General features: G+C 36.9%; 1 protein-coding gene across 4 annotated transcripts in view; it reads right to left on the reverse strand.

Moving 5' to 3' along the window:
• The window catches only part of NTNG1 (netrin G1), a 377,262-nt gene that overhangs the window by 61,473 nt on the left and 289,377 nt on the right, over positions 1-26,412 (reverse strand). For all 4 annotated transcript variants that reach the window (XM_077120075.1, XM_077120073.1, XM_077120077.1 and 1 more), the window contains exon 5: positions 16,308-16,334. In XM_077120075.1, the coding sequence (XP_076976190.1) occupies positions 16,308-16,334 (27 nt within the window). The remainder of the gene's footprint in view (positions 1-16,307; positions 16,335-26,412) is intronic.

Raw genomic sequence — 26,412 nt, forward strand, 5'->3', positions numbered from 1 at the left:
ATTCTTAAGAGCATTTGGCTATATCCTACATGTTACTGAGCTTAGAGAAAAACGACAACCACACAAAAAATATAACTGAGCTAGTGATTATTTTAGCTGAAAGTTGACAATACATATATGCACAGATAGTTTAGGCAGAAATAGATTGGGAGAAAAGCAAATTTCCAAAAATCACTACAGTTTTATTATAGTTTTTCAATCACAAATTCCATTGTAGACTATATATATAGTCATTTTTTCAGGCATACTTAATCACTGTTGTATAAACCAAGCTAAAAGGGGAACCTCTAAAACAGGCATGGTGTGGCATGACAATACTTATTTATTGAGCACCAGGTACCATGCCCAAGAGACAATGAAGCCTGGTCCTGTAGAGCCTGGTCAGTATTTCTCAACCTCAGCACTATTGACATTTTAGACCAAATAATTCCTTGGTATGAGGGGCTCCCCCGTGAATTGTAGGATGTTTAGAATCATCCTTGGCCACAACCCATTAAGTGTAGTAGCAACTGCCCCCCAGCTGTGACCATGAAAAATGTCTAGAGATTTCTAAGCTTCCCATGGGGAGCAAAATTTACACACACACACACACACACACACACACACACACCCCACAAACACCTCCAGTTTTGGTCTGGTGGGAAGATTGTGCGTATGGTATAAGTGTGGATAAAAATATATATGCATATACATACACACACATATATGCATATATATGATATTGCATATATTATATAACATTTGGTAGCATGGTACTTAGTAACAGGCCAGTTAAGAGCAATAAAGACTAGCTAGAGGTGTTTTTAGAAGGGGAAGAATTCAAAGTTGGCTTTCCAGATCAAGAAAGACCCAGATTTCTTCTAAGGTTTAAAGGACTTATGCTTTAAACTAATGCTGGTTGGGGAAGACCTGAGCAGCTTAACAAAACAAAAAGTTGGAGAAAAAGAGAATAGCAGAAACTAGGAGTGCTACAAAGAGGAGGGGCTTAAGCTTTCCTTGTGCATCTTCTTAAGTTCCTCCACGTTGCCTATAATGATGATCCTATATTATCTGTATTAATATCACATACAGTACTCTGATTTTATTTTTTTGCCAAGTGAAAAAAGCTTGTTTTAAGCCAGAGCTAGTGAAAACTCATCTCAGTCACTCAAAAAGAAATGATTTTGCAAAATGACCTGAGATAGACAGAGGTGAAAGAATCGAAACTTTCAAAACAATTTGCTCCTTCCCTGCTTTTAAACAGTCATTTGTGCATCTTCTGAGGCCTGAGGGACAACTCCAGGGTTGGAAATTAAGAGCCTCTAACATTTTCCAGAGCTTCCCTCCACCCCTACCCACTGCATTCTTATGTAGCTTTCGTAGCTCTTCCATACCCATCATCTGATCACAAATGGACTTTTCTATAAGACTACCTCATTAGGTGGCTAACTTCCTGTCTCTGGGGATCTGTTGAGACCTCATTAATACGGTGCCCTCAAGAAATCAGAGATTAAATGATACAGGGTCAAATTCCAGGTCAAGAGGCCTCCTGTATATAGAGTATACTTGATGGGACATAAAAGATATGGGCTTTGCCAAAGTCCCATTTGCCTCCTTTCTCCTTCATTCCCCTTGGCTTCTTTCTGTAGGTTACAGAATTCCTACTGTGGCCTCTTTAACTTCCTGGATGAAATACTCAAATCACCAGGCTACCCTACAAATCTGTGGCTGTGCTGTCCCTGAAGAACTGTTTTCCCCAATTTTCAAATCCATTTGGATTCTCCTCAAAAGGACACATTTGATGCTATATATTTAAAATCACATCATGAGGAAAGTTTAACATACAGTTGAAGTACCATCAGTTTCCCTTTTCCCATTTCAGACCAGTTTTTTCCTTTTCTCTATATGCCACAGAAGGACTAATTCAACCTTGATTAAAATCTTGACTATGATTTGACTAAACTGAATAAAGCTTAGGGAAGCTATTATGGTCATTTCCACCAAGTGGGTCAAACTAAGTTCAGATTTTGTTAATAAATATATTTCTCTGTTAGAAGTGTTTCATGAAAAAAAAATGACACATGCCCAACAGTGGAGGGTGGAAAACAAGACACACCTGTCACACAGGACATTTAAAGAAAAATGATGAAATAAAAACAGGAGTCTTTATATTTCCTGCAAAATCTTCATTCTGTGAATGACAGATGCAAGTTGGAATGGGCTGTTCATGAGTCACAGATGAGAGACTGCTCACTTTCATTTAAAGAAAGTAATATAACTATTATTTTTGGAACATAAGCAGCTATTAACCCACTGTGGATCTTCCCTGGTATTTGTTCAAACGTTACTTTTAAAACAGTAGTTTCGTTGTTGCGTTGATTAACTGGTGAAAATTTGTTTGGGAGAATAAATTCTAAGACGTTTCATTTGTCACAAGGTGAAATGGGCACCATACAAGAAGGCTCTGTTCTGTTCTCATGAAAAGCATCCTTGAAACTCACTGTTAAGTGGGTTCCCTTATTTTCAATGCAAATGAGTAACAATGTTAATACTCTAACATTCACGTCCTAAACAGAAAACCTAAACTGTTATCATTCTTATTCACACATTAATCTTCCAGAAAAACAAATGTTGCAGCATTTTAAATTATGGTCAAATTTCTGAGTGAAGCTTTTTTTTTTTTCTTACAGATTACATTCTCCACATTATTTTATGCATTGATTGGTGTCAGTCAACATGCCTCACCAATAAGCTGATGGGTACACTTCACAGATATTCCAGATTCATACAGTGCAATGTTCCACAACACAAAACACCATGAAATCACTGTATGAATCCAAGAATTCCTACCTCTCTTGTGGTTTGCAACTTGAACAGAAGAAACTGTTGACAAAGCTAATTTGGGAGCAACTGGATAGGTTTAAAAGAATGAACAGTAAATTAGAAACAATAGTGACACTTTCAAAGCGTAATAAACTTATCATCAACCCACTTGAAAAGTAGCCCTAAATTAAGAGACTGTTCGTATCTGTAGTTTCTGTGTGTTTGATTCAATTGCAAAGGAAGTCTTGTCTTGGGCTGAAAATGGTTCAGCGTTGTCAGTGACAAAGTCTAGAAGCTATATTTTCAGGGACAAAATGAATATATTATTTTTACTCAAGAATCTGGTCAAGTAAGGACTGTTTCAGTAACAATATGCATAAATAATCCCCGAATGTCCTGCTTTTAAAACAGTAGTTTCATTGTTGAATTGATTAACGGTACCGTAGCTTCAATGCACCGTGTTGGCTGGGTAACCAGAAGCTCGCCTGCCTGTGAATGGCTTGGCTAGTTTCACTGGCCTGATCAGTCATCACCAAATACAGTCACAATGGCCGACCATTCCATGGCATCCTGACCTCAGTGTCAATCACTGTGAACGAGTACCTTTATAAAATGTAGTCTTCTTTCTCAATATTTATTACCTTTGCGAAGATATCGGTTTGTTCATGCCAGAGTTTTCTCCCTAAGTTTACCTGCCATTTCTTTTTCAATTATTCACAAAGAGTTGCTCATGAAAATGGCAAAAACTGTACAGAGACTGAAATTCTTATTGACGCTGACACCATAAATTATGGCTGTGCTGAACTGGCCTCTGCTACAAAGTGTACCCTTAGTTAAAATTTTTAAAGTTCAAGCACTTGATTTAACTGCGTTGTTTCCCAAATACATTCATTTAACTCATTATCTACATCCTAAAAGAAATGTAACTGGCATGTCCTAAAGATATTACAACTTTTGTTCTGTGACACACAGAAAACTTGGCAAAATAATTAAGTGGGTCTCCTTCAGGTTTTGAACAATGTCTAATCTTGTTCAGCTCAAAACGTACTGTGGGGAAGTGTTAAGTCTTAGATCCTGTCTTGTATAATTTGCTGAACTATGGAATTCAATGGGAAATACTGACTGACATTTCACTGAAGATGCTCTCATTGAACTAGCTAGGGATAAAGCCACTAAGCCCTCCCCCAAATCCTCACAGAATTATACTAATAGGGGTGAGCTTGATCTGTATTTCATCTTCCATATGTATGCAGAAACTTGAAAATATTCATTTGGAGCAGAAGATTACGATAATTCTATTTGCTAGTAATATATGTATCTAGGACAGTCTCGATTTCATCACTCTGATCAAGGACTGAAAATGCAGTCCCTCCAATTTGACTCCTCAAGAAATTGCTAATATATTTTGTTTTGCTTAGCAGCTATTTCCTGGTGCCTCCTTTTGCTCATTTCCTCCTCCATCTGTATTCATTAGAGTTTGAAAGGAACATCCTGTATATAACCATGGAAAGTGGAAGCCAAAGATGTACTTTTATTTTGAGTAGGAAGAAGGCAAAAGAACACAATTTCATATTATTAAAATAAACTCCTACTTAAATATGACTATGTTTATCCATAGACTAGAAGATAATGTGAATTTAACATTACACTGTGTATTATGAACTTTATTACTCAGGTTTTAAGAGTCTTGTTTCTTCCTGTGATAATCGCATGGCTGCCATTGTGTCAGTGTCTTGATTTTTTTAAGACAAAGCCAGAAAAGAGAATTACTTTTTAAGGACAGACAGAGAACGGGTTGCTTTTAAGGCTGCTAGAAATGAGTGTTAATTGATAGAGGATTAAAAAGGGAAAGTCCCAAGAAAGAAAATTTACAGTGGGGTTGAAGAGGGAGTGGGGGAGAGGAAGGGAGGGAGAAAAGGAGGGGGGTGGAAGGAAGGGATAGGGAGAGGGAGAGAGAGCGACTGTTCCAAATTTCTGCAAATCAGAAAGGGGCAACAGTAAAAGAAAGAACACAGATCTGTCAGGGGTCATAACACTCTCTATATGCATCGTCCCTGACTCCATACAACTGAGGTAGCAGTTAGTTGGTTTAAGAAAAGTAAAAGGGAGTTAGTAGAAGGGTACTTGTGCAACTCCAGGGTTTTAAAACTAATTTATATGTCACACTTTGACAGTAACAGAATTCTAGGCTTGTCTTGGGACTGACATTCATTGAAAATTTGGTGACGTGCTGATTACTTCAATACCATTTAATTTATTTCTAAATAAAAAATATTTGCGGGGCACTCTTCATATTAGAGAAAAGATTTGAATTATAGCTCTTTCAAAGACATGGCATTCATGATAACGCTCTTATTTAGTGCTGAAAAATAGTATATGGGAATTTCCCCCCTAAACACCAGATTTTATATCAGTAGGAATTTTACATGCTCCTACCTTGTTTTGGGTTAGAAACCTCAAGGGAAGAAATATTCGGCCATATCCTATTAAACTTTGGAGGATCTGCATGCATCAGGAAAAATCAGGGTATGTTATTTTCAGCTATAATGCCATTTGGTCTAAACAGAAAATTATATGGACAAAAACATAAACCACACATCTGCTCTTTAACTTGCCTGTGATACACTTACAAAACTTCCACACAAAACAAGAACAAGCAATTGATGATTCCCAAAACATTGAATGGACATTAAATATTTAGCCCCTTCCCTAAAAAAGCTATACATTTACTTTTGAAATAAGGTAGGCTGTCCTTACAGAAATAACCAAATAGGGGTTTTAGCAATTTAAATTGTTATATAAAGCTGGTGCCTGAAACTAGATGATCGCACAAAGGAAATACTTTCTCACTTGAGGATTCCATTCTCCACAATTTATATTTACAGGTATGAACTGGCTGCATTAGTCTTTCATGGAAGATACTTAGAGCTATGTTTTAAGTGTGAGCCATTATCACCGAAAAGAAATGAATCTATTTCCTATTTTTCTTTATTTCATGTCTCAGAAAAAGGAACAGAAGGGTGATGATTCTGATTTAAGAAGAATATTCCAAGATACTTCCAATCTTATTAAGGTTTATATGTATGGGTGTGTATAATTTCCTTGATGTTTTTTCTCAAAATATATTTCTGGAGTTGTTTGCTTGAATACAAAAGTAATTGAAAGCATTGTTTAATTTTCGAATTGATAATATTTCTCTTTTAGATCCACCAGTATAAAAAAATGTCCCTGGAAAGGCAAGAGAATGGCCAGGGTTAGTCTTTGATGCTTTAAAATTCTTTTACTAAGGTGCGTAGTACGTGACTATTAAGGCAGTCATTTCATGGCGCATATCCTAACCTTGGTGAGTCTAGCTCAAAAGCACATCTCCTCTGTGATTTTTTGGGACAATCCAAGCTCACAAGGAAAGTTCTCACCTCTAAACTCCTACAGAATAGTATGTCTATGGCCCTGATTTCCCACTGACTTGTGTGCAGGCATGAGTTTTAATATTGCTAGTTACAATTTCATAGGTCCATTTCTGTGCTCCCTAATTAGGTTGGATCTCTTTGAGGAAGGGCAAAGCTTCCAGAGGGCCCCAGTAAATAGCAGATAATTGAGTAATGATGTCAAGTGGCTAAGCTTCTGTAAACAGGTATTATCAGATTGTTTCCTCCATAATTAGATCATAGAGAATAACAATTCTTGCAAGACATGGAACTTTCTTGTCTTCAGGTTTTAATATTTGTTAAAAATATATGCACATATACACAAAGGCAAAGGAAAGCTAATATTGATATTGATATTAGTATATCTATCGAAAATATGAATGCAAAAGAATGTAATACTTTTCTACATCTGTGTCTCGGTGTTACTAAACAGATTTTTGGTAACATGTAAGGGAAATATATAAGCTGTTGACTGAATGTTGTTTTTTGGGGTTGGGTAGATATTCAGTTAATAGAAAAAGCTGACTTAATGCCCAAAAAGCTGACTTGACTTATAGACTTAAAAGACTATAAGTTTGCATTTTGAGGGACTTAATATTCTACCTAGAAATTATTTATTTATAAAAGTTTTCAAATCAATTTTATGGGTTTATTTTAACATATTTATACATATCATTAGCATCAAATTAAGAAAATATCAGGTCTTTGAAGTGTTTGGCTTTACCTTCTTTCCATATTAGAGGAAAGGAAACATACATGCAGGTCACAGTGGGGAAAATGTGTGTAAATTTAATGGTAAATATTTAGTGGCTCATTAAGCCGGGATGATGTCTGTAAGTCTCATGTTGATGGAATGAAAAAATATATATGGTTTATTATTTTGTTAATGAATCTTGCCAAAGATTTAAGAAAATAACCTTATATTAAACTTAAATTAGAAATGAGTTTTAAAAGTTACCTCCATAAATTAAATTTCATTCCATATTCCAATACATTCAATGTGCTTTATGCCTGTATTTCAGTGTAGCTTTTTCTTAAAGTTTCCTGGTTTACCCCTGGGACCCTGAAGTTCCAGTTTAAGGATCTTCCCTATAGTATTTAATGTAATGTTCTTCTTTCTTTATTTATTTATTTGTGCATGGGCAGGCACTGGGAATCGAATGCGGGTCTCCGGCATGGCAGGTGAGAACTCTGCCACTGAGCCACTGTTGCACTGCCCTCTTTGTATATGTATTTAAAAAATTAGTTTGGCTCTTCTACTTTTGAACTGTTAGGACTGCTTGATTTGTCTGGAATTATCAAGATAAACAATTTAGTTAGAATTTTATCTCTTTCTAGAATATACTTTTCTTCTATATTATATGCTTAAGATAGTTTATTAAGGGTTTGGGGGGGCTTTTTATTTTCCTGCCTGGGAACATAATTAGACATTTTCCTCAAGCATTTTTCATTATGTAGAATGCCTAACCTTCCTGAAAAATCAAAACTCACAATCAGGAGCATCAATCACATGGAAATCTTAATCTAATCTTTGCATATATCTAGTGGAATAAAAATTTATGCATTCTGTGTTTTACTTGAGAGAAAAAATATGATCTGGAAAAAGTCAGATGTTGAAACTTGTGGCTCTAAACTCCTATAGTGTGTTACTCTGTGAATACACTTCGTAATATGTAGCCATCAGGAAATTTTTAATTTAGTGTTTCATCTTAATTTTTTAAAATGTATTTTGTTTCATAATTTCAATACCAAATAAGAAAATAACTTAAAATTAGCTGGTTACTCTCTGATTACTCTAAAAGCTGGCAGATAGTAAATGTTCAGCACATATTACTAACAAATACTTAATTTCCAGAAGCAAATAGGCACTCCAGAGGATAGATTAATAATAAAATTGAGACAAAATCTGAGTTGTCACATTGAATTCCAGTGAAAATCTATTAAAAAATCTTCTGAGAATTCTTACCTGGTGGACCACTTGTTTCAAATAGTTATAAATGTCAAAATTAAAAATAATTATATATATATATATATATATATATATATATATATATATATATATACTATCAAAGTATTTAGATTGCTCTTTTGGGTGGCCAGTTGCCTAATTTATTAATTTCATTATTTCAAGAATGAACTAAGGAACGTTTGGGGGGTCAATATGAAAGTCTTAGAATGGTAGTTTGTTGGTTGCAACAAAGGGTACTGGGAGTCATAAAATGAGGGAGTCTGGTCCCGTCTCTGCCACTGAGGATGTGTTAACTTTTCTCAATGTCCTTATCTATAAGACGAAGATGCCAGAGAGGTGATATCTAAGATTCCTCTCAGCTGCCAATTTCTTTGACCCCCAAAGATTCTCTCATGGCCTCAAGGAAGAAGGAAGGCTGCGGGGATGAGACATGCCCTGGAGAACTTGGGAAACTAGGGATTTGCAGTGTGAAAAGAAAATTACTGTTGCATGTTTTGGCTATAGACCTTTAGATTCTCACAGTGAAACTCAACCGGAGTTGAGAAATTCCTAAGGGAATGAGAGAAGAAAGCAATCCCATATGCTTCCAACAGGATTGTGGATAGCTAATCATTCAGGGATGGCCATTAATGGAAACCCCTTCTTTAGGATTCCAGCATCTGGGAAACTGGACTGAACTTGTCTTGATGCTCTCCCTGATTGGAACTACAAAGACCATGTGCCTCTGGGTATGTGGAATTCACAATCACATCACACAACTTCCCCCTTTAAAAATAAATTATCTGGGGGCGGGCCGCGGTGGCTCAGCGGGCAAAGTGCTTGCCTGCTATGCCGGAGGACCTCGGTTCGATTCCCGGCCCCAGCCCATGTAACAAAAACGGAGAAACAGAATACAATAAAAAACAAGAAAATGTTTAAAGATGTTTCCCTTTCTTCCTTCCTTCCTTCCTTCTATCCTTCCTTCCTTCTCTCTGTCTTTCCTTTAAAAAAAAAAAAAAAAAAAAAAATAAATAAATTATCTGGGGGTGGTGCAATGGTGGCTCAGTGACAGAGTTCTCACCTACCATGTCAGAGACCTGGGTTCGATTCCTGGTGTCTGCCCATGCAAAAATAAATAAATAAATAATCTGGAAGGCCCTTTGAGTGTTATCACTCTATTATCACTTTTGATTAAAGATGGGATATATATATATATATATATGGAAATTTTGTGTAAAGAGAGCTCAGGTTGTGTTCGAAGCCCATTTATACCACTTGGGCAAGTCTCTTAACTTCTCTGTGCCTAAACTTTTCATCTGTACAGTGGAGATAGTGGTATTTCTTTCTGTTTGTTGTTGACACTGAGTTGAATGAGTTAAGATTCACCTGGCATTGCAGTGAACATTCAGTAAGTGTTAGCTCTTATTCTCTTTGTACTTGCTATTGTCATAAAAATCAGATTACTGTAGTTTAAGTAGCTCTTACTGACCTAGAGTAGAGAAAATGATGGGTTCCCACTATTTTTTGCAAATTCGATTGTTCCCGTAGTAAATTATTCTGATACGTATAAAAGGTCACTTAATATATAGCTCACCCTAGGGAGCAGTTTTAGCACCTACACTGATTAATTGTGTTCAGAAAGTGATGGAAATTACTTTTGGATACCATAGGAAATATTTGATTTTCAACATTTAAAAACTAAAGATCATCAAAGTTGTTAACTTCTAAGTTTCGTTCGGTTTAGAAGCACATCAGTTTGGAATATAAATCAAAAGCACATCTTTTCTGATTTATTTATTTTTTATTAAAAAGAGAACTTCTCAGAGATACATTTGTGACAATTTGGTTGTGGCACTTGAGACCCATTTTCATGAATCAGAAAAACCGACTGAGATTCTAGTTAATGAAATGAGGCTCTGTGAGAAAAGTTTTCTACTCTGGGCCCCAAGGAAAGTTCTGTATGCTGTAGGTTAGAGAGAATGGTGTTAAAATCGCTAAACCTAACATACTGTTGCTGATGCCATAGTTAATTAGGCTGTAAAGCAAGCTTGGAGTAGAAAGATAAAAGACTTTTTATTTATGAAGAAAGCTTTGAGGCAGGGTTGCTTTAGAATACTATCATACATGGTATTCATTAAGCATGAACGGTAGGCCTTTTTCCATATACTTTGTGGATATTCTTTAAGAACAGAAAAAGATGTGGCCATGTTTTCCCATCAAAGGGCAAGTTTACTGATTTTTTTCTAGAATAGTCTACCATGTATTAATTCATACTGCAGTAATTTAACTGAATGAGCAAATGAATGTCAATGTCACAGCAGAATGAAAGGTCCTAGATTGTGAATTGGGCGTTAAGCTGGGATCTCTGGTCTAACACCATCCAAACGGTTATGATCATTCACTTTAAGCTTTAGTTTCTCTATCTGTAAAGTAAAGTGGGATGAGTTGCTCTTTCAGTTTTCTAGCTGTTCTGATTTTAAAATTACTTTTTTTGGTTTGAAGATAAGGTAAGAAACAGGATACCACCATGGAGATGAAAAGCCAGGGCGGAGAGGATGTTAGAGAGACTTTAATTCAACATCCTTTGCTCAGGAGTACATGAGGAGAATATAAGGAGAGAGGATAGGAGATGAAATCACTTTTAGTTTGCATGGTTAGTCCTGTGGTTACACAGGGAATTTGGCATCCACATTATTGGTGCTGAGGAAGGAATCTACAGAAAACCCTAAAAAGCTCTCCAGGAGAAATCCATAGGGCTTTAGATGTAATCCTACCATCTTCACAGTGAACTTCAACTCTTAGAAACACAACCCCATTAAACTGGTGGGGAAGGTACAGTTTAATGGAATGGTGGTAGTCCTCTCCTTAGGAAGGCATAAAGAATTTCACTGGGCTCTGAGTGTCTCTTTTGCTAGAGAAAAAAATTTGTATTTTTAATGTCACAGAATTTATACAACCATGCTTCACAATTTGCATAGCTAAATCCATGACTGTTTTATATTCTGTAATATATCAGACCTCCATATATTTTTGTTTTTCTCCAGAATATCGGAGACATTTGGTGGTATAGTAAGGGCATCTTTTACATGGATGTGTCTGTGTGTGTGTGTGTGTTTATTTTACACTGAAATGGGTTAATTCAGAGATCAGTGGGTCTTCTAAAGTGCAGTGAAGTAGAATTGGAAAGAGTCTTGAGTAGGAGTCAATAAATCTATCATTTTTTTTCCCAATCTCTTTCACTTGATATGTTATGAGCATAGCATTTGGAGTCAGATAGGCTTTTCTGGCCATATAAGCTTGATCATATTCTTGACCACTCTGAGCCTCAGAGTCACGCTTCATAAAACATGTGGGAATATCTCCCTACAATTCCAAGCAAAAAACTCTGCCTAAGTCTCCTGAAGAAAGTGGATAGATTAGTTGGACTGCTCTCCATTATTATTCCAGGCTTCCAAAGAGAATTCAATGATATCTCACCCTTGACATGATTGCTTTAGTGTGGGAGCTCACTGTTAGATGTTTGAAGTTTCATCATAGGACATTTCTGAGATCTTGGAAAATCTTTGCTTAAGCTAGGATTTCCGAGATTCCTCCAGACAGTGATAACTAGCAAAGGCATAAGATATCAGCTCACACTTAAAAAGTGGCTTGACATTCTAAATTCACCTGGGGGGAGAAACTCACTTAGCTCAAGGTGGGCAATTGTAAAAAAACAGACAGCAAAACCCCTCTTAGAATGCTTTTTTTCTTAAAAAAACAAACACCCATATATATATAGATTAAGTAGCAGATTCTTCCTCCAACCCCCCATTGGAATATTTGATTTCTTCTTCAGGATTAAAAAGGTTGCTATGTGCTAATGTTCATTCAATTTTAGGATAGCCACAAAGGTTTTAGGAATGTGAAATGCTAATTACACAAATATGAAATGGGTTTGGGATGAGGATATTTGGTACATGTTATATCAGACTTCCAAAAAGCATTTCACCCGGGACCAAAGTTTTCCTTCTATAACATTAGCAAATAGTTCAAGATTAATGTAGAACACCATGCGATTTGCCATATCATTACTGCACTGTCCTGATCATTTTTTTCCCTCATTATATAAAACATAATTAGTTAAAGGGCAATTCAAATGAAATTTTATTTGGGGGATTTAGAGATATTAAATCAAAGGAAAAAAACAAAATAACACTGTAGCTCTCTGGCTAGTATGAACACGATTACTAATAACCCATGGGTGGGAAAATGATTAACCTTGTTATTTTCCTCACGATCCAGGTTTCTACAATAAATTGGTACTGAACAAAAATATTTGGATTCAGTATGGAAAACAACTTGTACAAGGTCTCCAACTGGCATCAAATGTTTTCAAGTATGAAAACATCGCTCGGCTCTCTCAACAGGCTGATAGAACCCTGCAGGTAGCACTTCCCTTGTTTAATAACCCTGCCAATTAAATCGAATTAGAGATGAATTTTTAACTCTGTGATGAAGGCATTGCACATTGTAACAGAGTGCAGAAAAATGGAACCTTTCCCTTTAAGTGAACCACTGTTTTTAATTGAATGAGTTGGGGGAGGTGGAATTCATCAATGTCCTATATTTTATATACCACCACATCAGTCTTGGTTCGCAAAATGTTTACTTCTCTCTTCTTTTGTTGCTATTATAATTAATATTTCTGTTTATTTTAAAATTCCAAGTTTTTCAAGAAACTTTCTTGACGTTTTTCAAGAATGGTCTCTTTGGATGTAATTTTTCATGTCAATGGATGACCGACACTAACCTGTGACTCATCTGTTTTCTGGTTTTTAAAGAATAATCACCCACACAAAGCTATTTGCACACCAGGCCATTTCTTGCTTGTCTAATCATGCTCTTTATAAAACATAATTAGTGAAATCACTTGCTTTTCAGGACCAAGGATTAGATAATATGTCTTACAAGGCAATGATCTGTATATTACTTTAACAAGAATACCCTCACCAAACTAAGTTTCAGTTTGGATCATCAGTATCAACAAATGTTCACGTGAATTGTGAATGCTTACTTATAAGTGCTCAATGCATTTTATAAAAAAAAAAAAAAAAAAGAAAGAAACCTGAGTGAATTACTACCACATCAGGTAAAGTAAGAACACAGATCATAAGGCTCAAATGGCTACAGATCTATTTTGGGATTCATAAATTGCTACAAACATAACCAGTAGTTTTTCAGCCATGGCTGAAGCACATCAAAATGACCAAGTTTTAAGTCAAGTACCCTTGGGATGATTGGGAAACCTGTTTCCTAACAGAAAGACAACAGCAGGTACAAGTGACCTTAATGGGAAATTTGTTTCAAAAATATTTTTAGCAGATGATCGGAAAGGATGAACACTCTGTCCATGCATTTGAACCTTGATTCATGCAATTGTCAAGCATTGACAATTTGATATCTATACTGAAATCTATTAGAGACCCAAAACCTTTAGTCATTTTAGTTTACAGCAGATGTATGTGAACTTATGGTTACATACATGAACAATTTACAGCAACAATATACATCACTTATTTTCTTTAAGATGCACTTTGATGATCAGAGTCTTCTGGGTGTTATTTTGGTTATGATAGCATCTTCCTTGAAATGCTTGGTGCAATTATGTTCATTGATTCTTTCCTTGGGGTAAATGGAAAAGTCTTGGCAAATACTCAACCTTAGTTAAATCCATGCAGTTCCCTCTTCTCTGGCTTATCCTGAAAACCCTATTCCTATGCCCTCTAGAAAAGGCAGTGAGTCATCTGTGTGTGAATTCTTGCACTTTGGAGAGGAGAGGAATCACTAGTGCACACAAGGAGCACTTTAGGAACCCACACAGAAGGAACATGTAAGTGCCATTAAAGTAGCCTGGAAGATACAATCATGTTTGAAGGTTTTATTGTAAATTTGTTTCCCTTAAAGCCAGGCAATAGACAATCTAGTCATGTATCATGTTAAATGACCCTGGAAGCTCTTACATTGTGCTCCAATGAGAAACCAGAGGCATATGGAAGGTTGGTTACAAATGATCACTTTTTGCTAGTGGGATTTTTATGAGGTATTATGGGTTAAATTTTCATAGGTTCCTGATAATAAAGGTAAACACATTTTCCAAAGGCACAACAAAGCATCCTTTCAGGTCACCACTGATTTTAAAGAAATAAAACTAAACAAAGTTGCAATTTCCCAATTAAGTGTGTAAAAGGTCAACATCTGCTGGTGCTCAGACACAGGGAATGTGGTGGACACGGCTGGATGGGATGTGGAGTGAGCCGTACAGTCAGTCCATGCAACACACAATCAACACTCTGAACAGGAACACACCCCAACGCCAGAGAGCTACTTTTCCATCTATCCATTTCCGACACTTTTGGCAGCCAGATCACCACAGCAGCGCCAATAATCTGGCTCAGCTCGCTTGTATCGGGTTCTCTTCTGCTCTGTAATGCCTGTGCAAATGCAATTGTCAAGGCCTGAAAGAAGCACATTGTGGGGTCCATATAGCTTTAGGCAAATGCCAAGGGAGATACTAAAAGCAGAAAAATTTGACCACTTGAACTGAAGGTTTTCATTCACCAGTCTGTAGCTCTGATGCTGTTTCAACAAGTTCATAAAGAAGATGCTGTAACATTAGCCTGGAATCTAAATGGATTAGATTTATTCCATTTAGGAATAAATGGAGAACCACTTCTATTACCAAAGTAACCGATTTTCAGCATTTAACATGTCTTGTATTTAACAGATCAGTGTCTGAACCTATTCACAAGCTTAAGTAAACTTGGTTGATTTATAAATTGGAATATCTGACTGTGCTTTTATAAGAAATAGGGAGTTGTTTTATCCGAATTATAAGAGTATTGCTTTTTAGATGGAGGTTAGGTATTGCAATTCTTCATCCTGGGCAGGCCCGGTACCTATAACAAAAGCCTGTGCTGGGTGAGGCCACAGTGGCCTATATTCCTTTCACCTATAGTGCACGAGTTTGGCTTCTTCAGTTCCTTATTTCTAATCAGTTATTCAGCAGTTGTTCAAAGGTTTTAGCCATCAGAGAGAGAATGCAATATATAAAAATATGTAAGTTTTTCTCTCTGAAAGGCTATTAGGCATTTTCTTACTGAGCATTTCAGGCCTGGTGTTTGGTATCTGTTGGCTCTTGCCAATAGAGAGATAAAGAATGCAATTATATAAAAATATTAAAAATTTCTAAGATTCTGCTCAGAAAGGTTATTAGGCATTTTTTCAATGAGCATTTCAGGCATGATGTTTGAGAGTCATTCTTTTACACGTGAGGACAGACCTAAAGTCTGATTCTCCCATGGGAGGTAGAATATTTGCAGTTGTACTACAGAATAGTGCTCTACAGAGGTTTGGAGGGGGATACCCTTTCTGCTTGCTTATAATCCTACAAAAAGGCTTCTCACAGGAGTTTCTAGGCTTTGACTCCTAAATTCTGCATGTATTTTTTTTCAAAATTCTACATGTCTTTTTTTATACCCCTTCTCCATCAAACTACAACCTAAGACATCAAAAAGAAATGAATCGCTGTATTTTAAGGATGGAGAAAGTAGATAAACTAATTACTTTTTCTTTCATTCTTCCAGAAAGACTAATGATCACAAACCTGCATCTTTCAGGCCTTCACAAAGCCTAGAGTTTAATGTATTAACAATGTTCTCCTGATGTTTTCCTTGGGTTCTAATGAATACACCCAAGTTAGTTATTGGCATTCATTCTCTGCGGTTCTCAATCATATTAGAAATCCGTATCTGGTCTATGGAGAGAGTTCAATGCTTTTTTATTGGTAACAAAGTTTGGACAATTAGGGCTATGTATATTTTTGCTAAATGAGTTACAGTTACCAAAGTAATCGCACCTCTGTGAAGGTGGTTTTCATTGACCAAAAATAGTCAAGAAAGTTGTGACACCACCATGACCATGAGCAACTATGTTGTCTATTCTTTCACCATGTCTGCGCAGAAAGCTGACAGAACATTTCAATTCACAAAGGAAATACTCTCATATCAGAAATGGACACTGGCAAAATAGGTCTGAGGAGCCAAACAGAAAAGCAAAGCTAGTCTATACTTGATTTGGTTATTTTTACTTACTACCAATACTGGAAATACTCGGGATACCTGGAAAGAAAGAGAACAATAAAGAAACACTGTTAGCTATTTATCAGTACCCAAGTAGACCTATTTAGCTAAGTACAAAAATCTTGGAAACTTAACTCTTGATAAAATTCAGACCCTTAGGGAAATTGGCACAGAAAAAGTATATATATATATCCATCTATCCAAATCATTTGCTGTCATGTTTGCATTGTAGAATTGGGCTCATCTAATGGTTCACTTCAACAGCTGGTCCGAGACAGCCTTGTGACATCAAGTATTTTGTACCTACCTGTAAGGTCAATGAACATGTGTAGTGGTTCAAACAGACATTGAACTAGGCTTATGTTCTAGGCTCAGAGTACAAAACACACACCACGTGCAAATAAATCTACATATGCAATAAAGCTTAGTGAGCTGTTGAAAATCATTTAGCACTTTATTTGATTCATTGCATATAACCGTCATTTTTATTCCTCTTATACTTGTACAAACTTTGTAGCAGAAACATAATTGAGCAGAATAAGTCAAGGACACATTATGTTCAAGTGGATCGTAGTGAGTTTTTCAGCGTTCACCTTAATTCACAGGTTGTGCCAAGAGAGTGGAACCATTTCAGAGTGGGACTGGACGTGATATAGATGTGGATGAATTTAATCTGTTTCCAGTTTCAACCTCCTAGGCAAGCAATATAGTCCACCGGTCAAGAGCAGGGGCTCAGGAGCCAGACAGCCTCAATTTGTAACTTGGCTCTGACTTTATCATCTTGGGCAGGTTGCTCAGGCTCTCTGAAGCTCAGTTTCCTACTTCTTAGTATTCTAGTGAGGATTAAATAAATTGATGCATGTAAAGCACTTAGAGCATTGCTGGATGAGTGGTATATTCTATGCCCATCTTTGCTGGGATTATTATTATAATTTTAGATAGTTCATCAAGCAACATTACAACAGATATTGCTAATTAAAATCTGTAGCTTACACCCTGACCGCTGAATTCATGTAGACGTGTGGGTGAGAGCATAATATGGAAATCAGACTCTCCTGAATTAGAGTCCTGCTTTGCTACTGACTAGGTGGGTGATTTCAGGCAAATCATTTAGCTTCTCAACACCTGTTTCCTCACCTAAACTTGGATTAATGATAGCCACAAAGGGCTACTGTGAGAATCGAATGAGACCATCTATAAAAATGGCTGGCACGATGGGTAGCTGGGCAATCAATGATAGCTATTAATGAGTTGTTCAGACTTGCTCTCCATATCACTGAAGTGTACTGGCAAGTGGCAACTGTAAGAACGATTCGACCTCTGTTTTAATATTCATTTCTGAACACTGTTTTCTGCCTATTTTACTAATCATTGTGTCTTTCTCAGAGACTTCCAGTTTTGTGTTCCTTAAAACCAAGAGTGGTTTGCCTATTTCTTAGTGGGAAAGGGAGAGGGAACTTAAGCTTATGGTTTTTTAAACCTGTACAAAAAAAATCTTATTTTCATTCATTAAATACACTAGATATCACTTGATTCCCAATACAGAGAGTTTATAGTGTTTTGGCTTAATTACTGATCACTGATCAGCCAAAACTGGAAACCTAAAATTCCCATTTACATGTTTTAACTTTATCCCCTGGACTGAATTTCAAGCTGTACACAATTTCTATAAAGGACTGCTGAATTCTTGACCTGAAGCCATCGTAGAGTATCTTTGCCACAGCAAGACAGTGACTTGGTACTGAATCTTTATTTATTTCTCCTTTGCAAATCCCCCGTTGATTGAGATATGAGTGCTGCATCGTAATTTGAGAATCAATTGCAGAAGCTCGAAATTTCCCCATGACTGAAAGTCCTGCTCCATTGCAAGCAAGTGCTAGCCTTCTGTAATCCTTAAAACGTAGTAGAAGTTAAGATGGCAGCAAAAGACTTTTCACGTGTTTTCAAACTGACATGGAGTTAGAAGGTCATGCATAATGCAAGGTGAAGTTCTCAAGGTATTTGGCCAGACACAATAGAGAGCAAAACCACAAGACTGCTTGATGAAGTACTTGCTGCACCTGAATACTTTAGGAAGATGCAGAAATGTTTCCATTTCTTTGGGGATACCAGTACAGGGGAAAAATGTTTATTCCATCTATACAAACCTCACCTAGCAAGCTTTTCTGAGATCTTTTCTCCTCATAAAAATTTGTGTATCACCTAACCTTTGGATACTTCAAATTCAGGCTCTTGATTTTGTAGCTCAGATTCTTTTTTGGGGGGTGGGGTGGGGGCGTGGTAGGGATGGGGTCACTGCCAGGTGAGTCACTTTCTATTCCACTGCTATAAAATAGGGACTTTTCAGAAAAGAGTTCATTTGAATAAATATTTCTGAAGTTGAAAATATCTGAACACAAGGGGGATTTCCATTAATATTTTCCCAAATGTGATTATTTTTCCCAGTGTTTCTTGTCATAATTTCTTAACACCTTCATTTTGTTTCTCTACAGAAAAGTAAGGAATTTAGTAAGCCCATCACATCCATTAAGAAAGCTACAAGAAAGCTAAACACTCAAGGAAAGAGGGCAGGAAGTGCAACAATTCATTACATGAAAGGTGGGTTGCTTTGGGTTCTAAGGAATGAATCAGTGAACGCTGCCCCTGTTCACAGCACTGACTGCGTCCTAAGCCACCAGAGTGAGAAAACTCATCTCAGGAAAAGGGACTAGATATGTGTTGATGGGATTTTAACATTCCTTGTGAAGTAAGAACTATTACATAATACTTTTACCTTTAAAATGAAGTTCAGAAATTATTTCTTCCCCCCCTTTTTTTTGCATCTCCCAGAGGCAAATTAGTCACTCGCTCTTTTGTGATTGCTCAGCTATTAGTACAACTCCCTGTGATAGATTTACCAAAATTATTTTTACAGTTTTGTGTGTTTGCCTGAGAGCAGCATGTCTTGTTCTTTTCTCTACCTCTAGTAGCTTCCCAAGACAATACTGCTATAGAACAGATGCTTACTATATATTTGGGCAGCAAATACAAAACAAGTATTGCTTGTTTCCATGAAGTTTCTATCATAGTGAAACTATGATATGATGACTTAGCTCCCTATATAATGTTCCAATGAGACATTTTCAGAGTTCAGTATTAATGAATATTTTCATTCTCTCTGAGATTCTGGTATGTCTCCTCAATTCTGATAGCAAGAATATATGCCATGGACAGAATCCTCCTTTCCATTTTGTCTTCCAGGAAGCTTGGAGGCTTAGAGCTAAATTTTATGTTCACTGGGACAAGTTTGTTTAGCAGTAAATGCTGGACTAAATTCTTCCTACATTTTATTTTTTTATTTATAGCTCTTCCTTTTTAATTCCCATTTTGATGCTTTTAGTTCTATTTTTCTGTTTTCCAAAGTTGCTCAGAGGCAAATACAGGTTTTGTGGGGCCTAAAGTGTATACAAATCTGGAAACTCTGTTTAAGAAAGCAAACACAAGTTAAAATTAAAAATTACATATGAAAGTGAATTTTCTAAGTCTAGAAGAAGCTCACTGAAGGATGTTGAAGTTTAAGCTTCATTAGCTTATATTTGCCCCTGAAACAATATAAAAAATATTTGGAAAGGAGAAAGAAATGATAGGAATATGGAAAGAAAGGAAGAGAAAGAAGAAAAGAACATATCAGATAAGCTTATTCACAAAGAATGATAAAAATTAAGAGCTGAAAGGAACTTAAGACCTCAACTTACACAGCTCTTTCAATTTACAGAAGAGGAGAGTGAAGGCACAAAGGGAAGAAAGTACTGTGTCTGAGTCGACCCCTTTATATTCAGCATCGGAGCTTGTAATTCCCTACTCCCTTGCCTATGGAAACATTGCTACACCTGCAGTGAGGAAAGGAAGCATAGGGTGTATAAGCTTTAATGGAAGTTTCCACAATACATGGTGTATGCCTTTACTATGAATGCTTCTTCTAGAAGAGAAATGGTACCTCAGTCAGAGATGTACATGTGAGTTGAATAAACCAAATGGCTTATTATACCACCAAGTACCAAAAGAATGAGAAAGTATTTAATGAAGGCCCTTGCAGTTATTCCTTCCTCAACTAAACCTCCTCTTCCTTAGCCACATTTATTTTAACTTTTGCCTTAAAGAAATTCTGTTGCAGGTTTGTGCATGAGAATCTAGTAGAATTACATAAGGTGCTATTTTTAATTTTTTTCTTGCTCCTTGTTTTCACTCTTGCTAACCTTTCCTCCGAGTCGATGGCTACAGGGGACAGAGTCAACCTTAAGGAAGTCAATGTGATGGAGAGCTCAAAAATAAACATCCTGATCTCCAGAAGCAGGTTAAGGCAGAGTGAAAAGTCATAATTCCTTTCGTGAAACAATGGCGAGTTCAACTGGTTTTCATCTAGAAGGAAGCAGGGGGAAAGGGATTCAGCATGTTTCAAATGGAGAGGAAAAAATTCCCCTGTTGTGATAGATAGAAAAAAGCCCATAAAGTAGGTGACTAGATCTGTTCGTAGAGCAGACTTTGGCCAATAGGAGCGCTAACTCCAAAAAGGCCAGATGAAGAAGAGGTAGTTGTGAACATGGCAAAAATTCCACAGCCCCATTTGTATTCCAGAGAAATTACTTCCACCATCCTGCTAGCCCTGGTTCCTTGTCCAAACTCTTGCTCATAGGAAGTGTAATGCATTGTCTCCCAGGTACTTGAAGGTGAGGGAAATAAGACTGCCTTCACAGAATTATACATAAAAGCATCATATAAACAATCCAAGTAGAGATAGAGGTGAAGTCATCTCAAAGCAGTAGGAGGGCTCTGGGACCTGAGTACAAGTGATAGACTTGACAGATGTGCCCTTCACCTGGCTTAGCATACTACCAACATATCTGAAGAATGGAAGGACAAGCTAACCACAGGCCAGAAGCACAGGTAAAGGAGCACCCTGAGGCCTATGGTGGCAGTGCCATCCCAGCACTGGCTCAGGAAGAGGGAGTGGTAACTTGAAAAGTTTCAAACGTTCAGTGTGTTGTTAGCATTAGAAGGGCTGACCCTATTGTAGGATGGATGTGTCAGGTCATTTCAGCCTGATGTTATTAACATTTTGGGTCATTTAAATTTCCTGATCCCATGCTCACCAAGCAACCTTCTGATTATTATCTGGCTCTGCAAGTAGACTTAATTACAGGGAAGAGAATACACTGGTCATAAGGACCACTATGACAGTTATTGCATACCGCAGATGAATAGAATGGTGTTTGGACAAAATTTATCTCCCCATATAGCTGCTGTCTCCAAGGGGAGAATTTGTTGATCACGCTGGGATAAGGATTATAACCCAGGTGATAGACCTTGGTGAAAATGTAATAATGATAATAGTTAACTCATTGTTTGCTGTCTATGTGCTTGGCAGGGTTCTAAGTGCCTTACCATTAACTAATTCATTTAGTCTTTGTGGCAATTGTCTGAGGTATCAGCCTCAGACTCATTGTACAAAGGAGGGACACTCAAATGCAGAGAGGTTAAGTAACTTGCTCAAGATCAAACAGTTGGGAAGGAAACTGAGATTTGAACCTAGAAGCCCAGGTTCCAGAGCTCACCTGTGTCCACGACACTCTACCCTCTCTCAATTTATTGCAGGTCCTGCAATCTCTTATCCCCAATTCACAAATAAAAAATTCTGAAAACGGAAAGACTTTTTCAAAACTCATTTGCAGTACAATCTGAAGTGATCTTAATTAATCTGATGACTAATTTGATCTGAACTGTCATGAGGTTATTATATATAGTCTTTCCTTATCCCAATTAATGAACATAATCATACGTTTGCTGCAGAAATTTTTATTGATGAAAGTGCTGCCCCCAAAGCAAGAGGCGGGGGTATTATTGCAATATATGCCCATTTCATTATTTTTCTAAAACACTAAAGCTTTATTTATTTATTTATTTTTTGCATGGGCAGGCACTGGGAACCGAACCCAGGTTTCTGGCATGGTAGGTGAGAACTCTGCCTGCTGAGCCACCGTGGCCCACCCAACACTAAAACTTTTTATTTGCAAATTGCAACTAGCCCCAAGGATTTTGGATAAGGGACTGTGGACAGATGGTTGTACATGAATAACTTGGTATTTTAGGCTTATATATTGGGGCTACAAGCTTGGTTCATAGAAGACAGGCCCTGAGAGAAAGGTCCTTTCATACAATGCTGACAGAATCAAGGTTCTGAGCCTGAAGGGCTGGTGGCCAGAGCCTGAAAATGGTCAAGTTGCCCAGGCAGTGAATGACGCCTCGGGGGTCTGTGAGTGCCAGTCAGCCAACAGGCCATCTGAGATGGTTAGCACCAGTGACTTTTTTGCTATTTGGATTTCTTTAAAGATCTCAGCTGGGCTCTCCACGCAGGAGATGAAAGGTCATTGCATTAGAGCCACTGAACTGCGAAGGCCACATATCCCAGGAAACACAACAGGATAGATGGGAGACTAATATACCTATCTTCACATTGTAAGGTCAGTGGGCCTACTTATTCATTTAACAAATAACTTCACAGGCATTGATAAAGAACATTTATAAAACATGGTCTCTTCTCTTAAATTTTTAACATTTTAGTTCCTGAAGTAACCTAAAATCTTACTCAGCCTTGCATTTGCTATGGGACCATGGAGCAACTTACTTAACCATTCCGTGCCTTTGTTATCTCACCAGGAAATGGGATAATAATCGTTTCCACTCCATGGGGATGTTGTGAGCATTTAATACAATAGTGCACATAAAGTGTGCCACAAAATATAGAAGCATTAAGGAAAGATTGATAAATAGTAGCTATTATTATTATCTTGATTATAATTATGGTTATAGATGGCCAATCCACTGTAAATCTACACTGATGATATCAACAAATTACCAAAAATCTAGAAAGGAAAGAGCAATTGATTTTGCATTGGACTAAGTCAACACTAAAGAGTTGGCATTTGAGAAGTCTTGAAAGTGAAGCAGGATTTCAATAGAGTGAAGAGAAAGATTATTTGGGGCAAAAGGTAATTAATTCAGTATCTAGCACGATGATTTTGATGTCTTTATACACATCAGGAAAATTTGGTCTGGATTCATTAGAGCATATTGTTGACTATTAAACTGATAGTCCAAGGGCTAAACCCACAGGAATAGGTGGGAATGTCCAGTTAGAAGCTGTAGACTGAGAAAGGTAGGGGTGGGAAGCATAGACATTTAAAGGAAGGGCAGAAGGGGACTCTTTGAAAGCAGAAAAATAATAAGCAGAAATCTGAGAAAAGAACTAGGAGGACAGGTTTAGGGACTACTGACTTGGTCAAACAAGTGCCAGTGGGGCCTAATTGCAAATGGAGGACAGAGGAAGTCACTGAAAATAAACGTTGCCCTTAACTTTGACCTGAGAAGCAATATAGAGTTAGACATACTTGAGTTCAAATTCCCCCCATCCTTATTAGCTGTATAAACCTTAAGCAAGTTACTTTACCTCTGTAAGCATCAGATTCCACATCTGTAAACTGAAAATAATAATGGTATCTCCCTCCTAGGATCTTTGTGAATTTGAAATGAATTAATGTATATAAAGCACTTAGGAAATTATCTGGCCTAATGACAGACACATCTATACACCTGGGGAGATATAAATTGGTCAATGAAAATTTAATGCCAGAGAAAATAATAGCATAATCATCAAATTACTGTCCATCACTTAGAGGTACTCTAGATATTATATAACAATTTAAGTTAGATTTTGGAGCAAACAAATAATGTCAATGTCAGCCCAATTTAATTTCCTTTCTTTGAAGAATATTGAATCATGAAAGTAAGAAGAAAGTAAAAAGAGATTGAATACAGCTGAACAAGCTGGTCTTTCGTTCTGTCTCCATAATATATATTCTCATCACCTAGGTAGAAGGAAATTGTTTAGAACAGTATGTCCCCAAAAAAGTGTTATAAAAAGTTATTAAGTGTTCCCAAACATGTAAGTTTGGGAAACTCTGGGTAAAATAGATATTTTACTATCAGACTTTTCAAATGTTTTAAGTAAGATAATGTGAATATGTAAGAGTTGGTGTAGTGTATAGCTTTTTCCAAACTTTTTGACCATGGAATTTTTTTATAGATGTTATTATACTATCTTTGCTAGAGTTATAGTTCCTAAAGGGTGACTGTTATGTTTTCGGCATCTATATGAAGAAATAACACAGGTGTTATTCTACAGGGATCAGAGTTTTAAAAACATCACTTTATGCCTTTATTCATGAGATGGGCAGTGGGAATCAAGTGAATTCTGATTAAGCGTGAAGTTGGGCAGAGTTGCTGTTAATTTGGAAGACAGAAATGAAATTCAAAGCATGGTTAAAATAGAATTCTATAAAAATAGAATGAAGATCATTAGGGAAAAGTAGAAAGTTTTCTTACAAATAAAGCATAAACGTTACAGAAAGTTAAGGAGAAGATTTTAGTATACATGTTTACAGCTTTAAGTGACCCAGAAAAGATACTGAGTCTTGAAAAAAAACACAATGAATAAAAACCTCATCACAAGAGATACTACTCCTGCTTCTATCAAGTTTATCTGAGTGAGAAATTTAAGGAAATATGGTATGTTTTGCAGACTAGTTGTCACTACCTTTTAGAAATGTGGGGCTCTGTGCACTTCTTTCCTACCTTTACATACGCCATTCAAAAGTGGCCTTGGATTTGCTCCAGAATGCAGGACCTTCAACTCTGTTAGGACTCCCAGCAAGGCCTTAGTTTAGGGCATTCATGAGTGAAGGGTCAGGTGTCTTTGAAGGGAGATTTTTTAATTCCCTAGTTTAGTGAAGGCCTCTTGCTTATCTTGTTTAAAATGGTGGGATTGCACAGAAACTGACCTTCCCATTAAAAACTTATCTTGACGTAATGGCATGAGGTCCAGAGATTGTCAAGTATGGGTAGCATTTCCAGGCTACTGAAGGTTTTATGATGAAGGGCTGGAGGTTGCATCCATTCCTTTTTTACTTTTTAGGTTTTGCATTATTGTTCAGGATATGGCATATCCTAAGTGTCTGTATTGCATAGCTGACTTGGTGTGCACCGATTGGAATGGTGTGTGTGTGTGTGTGTGTGTGTGTGTGTGTGTTGTGTGCACGTGGATAAGAAAAAGCCAATATGAAAGAGAATCATAAGATCGTAAGAATGTCGGCTTTAAATACTGGAATATAATATAATAATATAATATATTGGAAGACTTCCAGGGCAGGCGACCAGGTAAGGGACATGGAAACCTCATCACATCAAAAATGGACTTGATGATGTTTAACCTAGAGAAGAAAAGAAACTTGGAGTCAAAAAGGTCTTTATTTAGATAGAAAAAAAAAATGGCCAGAAATTCAGAGACACTCAATATTAATGTTAAGAAATAACTTTTATAACAATTAAAGCTGCCCAACAGTGGGAAAGCCTGCTTTATTTAAAAATCCTAAAAATAAAATGATTTTGAACACTTTTTTTGTGTGACAGGTGTTATGCTAAATACTTTACAGGCATTATTAGCTAATTAAATCCTCTCAGAATCCTTCTCAAAAATAATAGACAATGGGCGGTGTGATGGTGGCTCAGCGACAAAATTATCAACCGAGACCCAGGTTTGATTTCCGGTGCCTTCCCATGCAAAAAAAAAAAAATAGGCAAGACCTAAGACCTCTTATTATCCTCATGTTACAGACGGGACGCTGATTCTTAGAAAGATTAACCTCTTCAAGATTATGTAGTTAGTGAATGGAGGAACTGAGATTTGTCTCTAGAGCCTGTGCATTGTACCTCTAAATTGCTTACTTCTGTAACTGGATATTTTATAGCACTATCTGATGTGTCAGCAATCTAGTTGAAAGGTTCTTTCCATTGCACATCCTTTCCATTGCAAGACTGGACCATAGCAGATAATCTCTAAAACAGTTTCATTGGATCCTGCCATATTGAGGACTGAAACAGTGAATCAAACTTCCTTGACCATTGGCTCTGTCACCTTCATATTTTAACAGAGATTTGGAAAAGTCAGAAAGTCTAGAGAAGTCCACTCAAAACTAAGGAATGAATGGACCAAGGGATCTACAAGGAAGCTTCAAGGGTTGCATTC

This window comes from Tamandua tetradactyla, chromosome 11, assembly GCF_023851605.1.
Source record: "Tamandua tetradactyla isolate mTamTet1 chromosome 11, mTamTet1.pri, whole genome shotgun sequence".
NCBI classification, from domain to species: domain Eukaryota; kingdom Metazoa; phylum Chordata; class Mammalia; order Pilosa; family Myrmecophagidae; genus Tamandua; species Tamandua tetradactyla.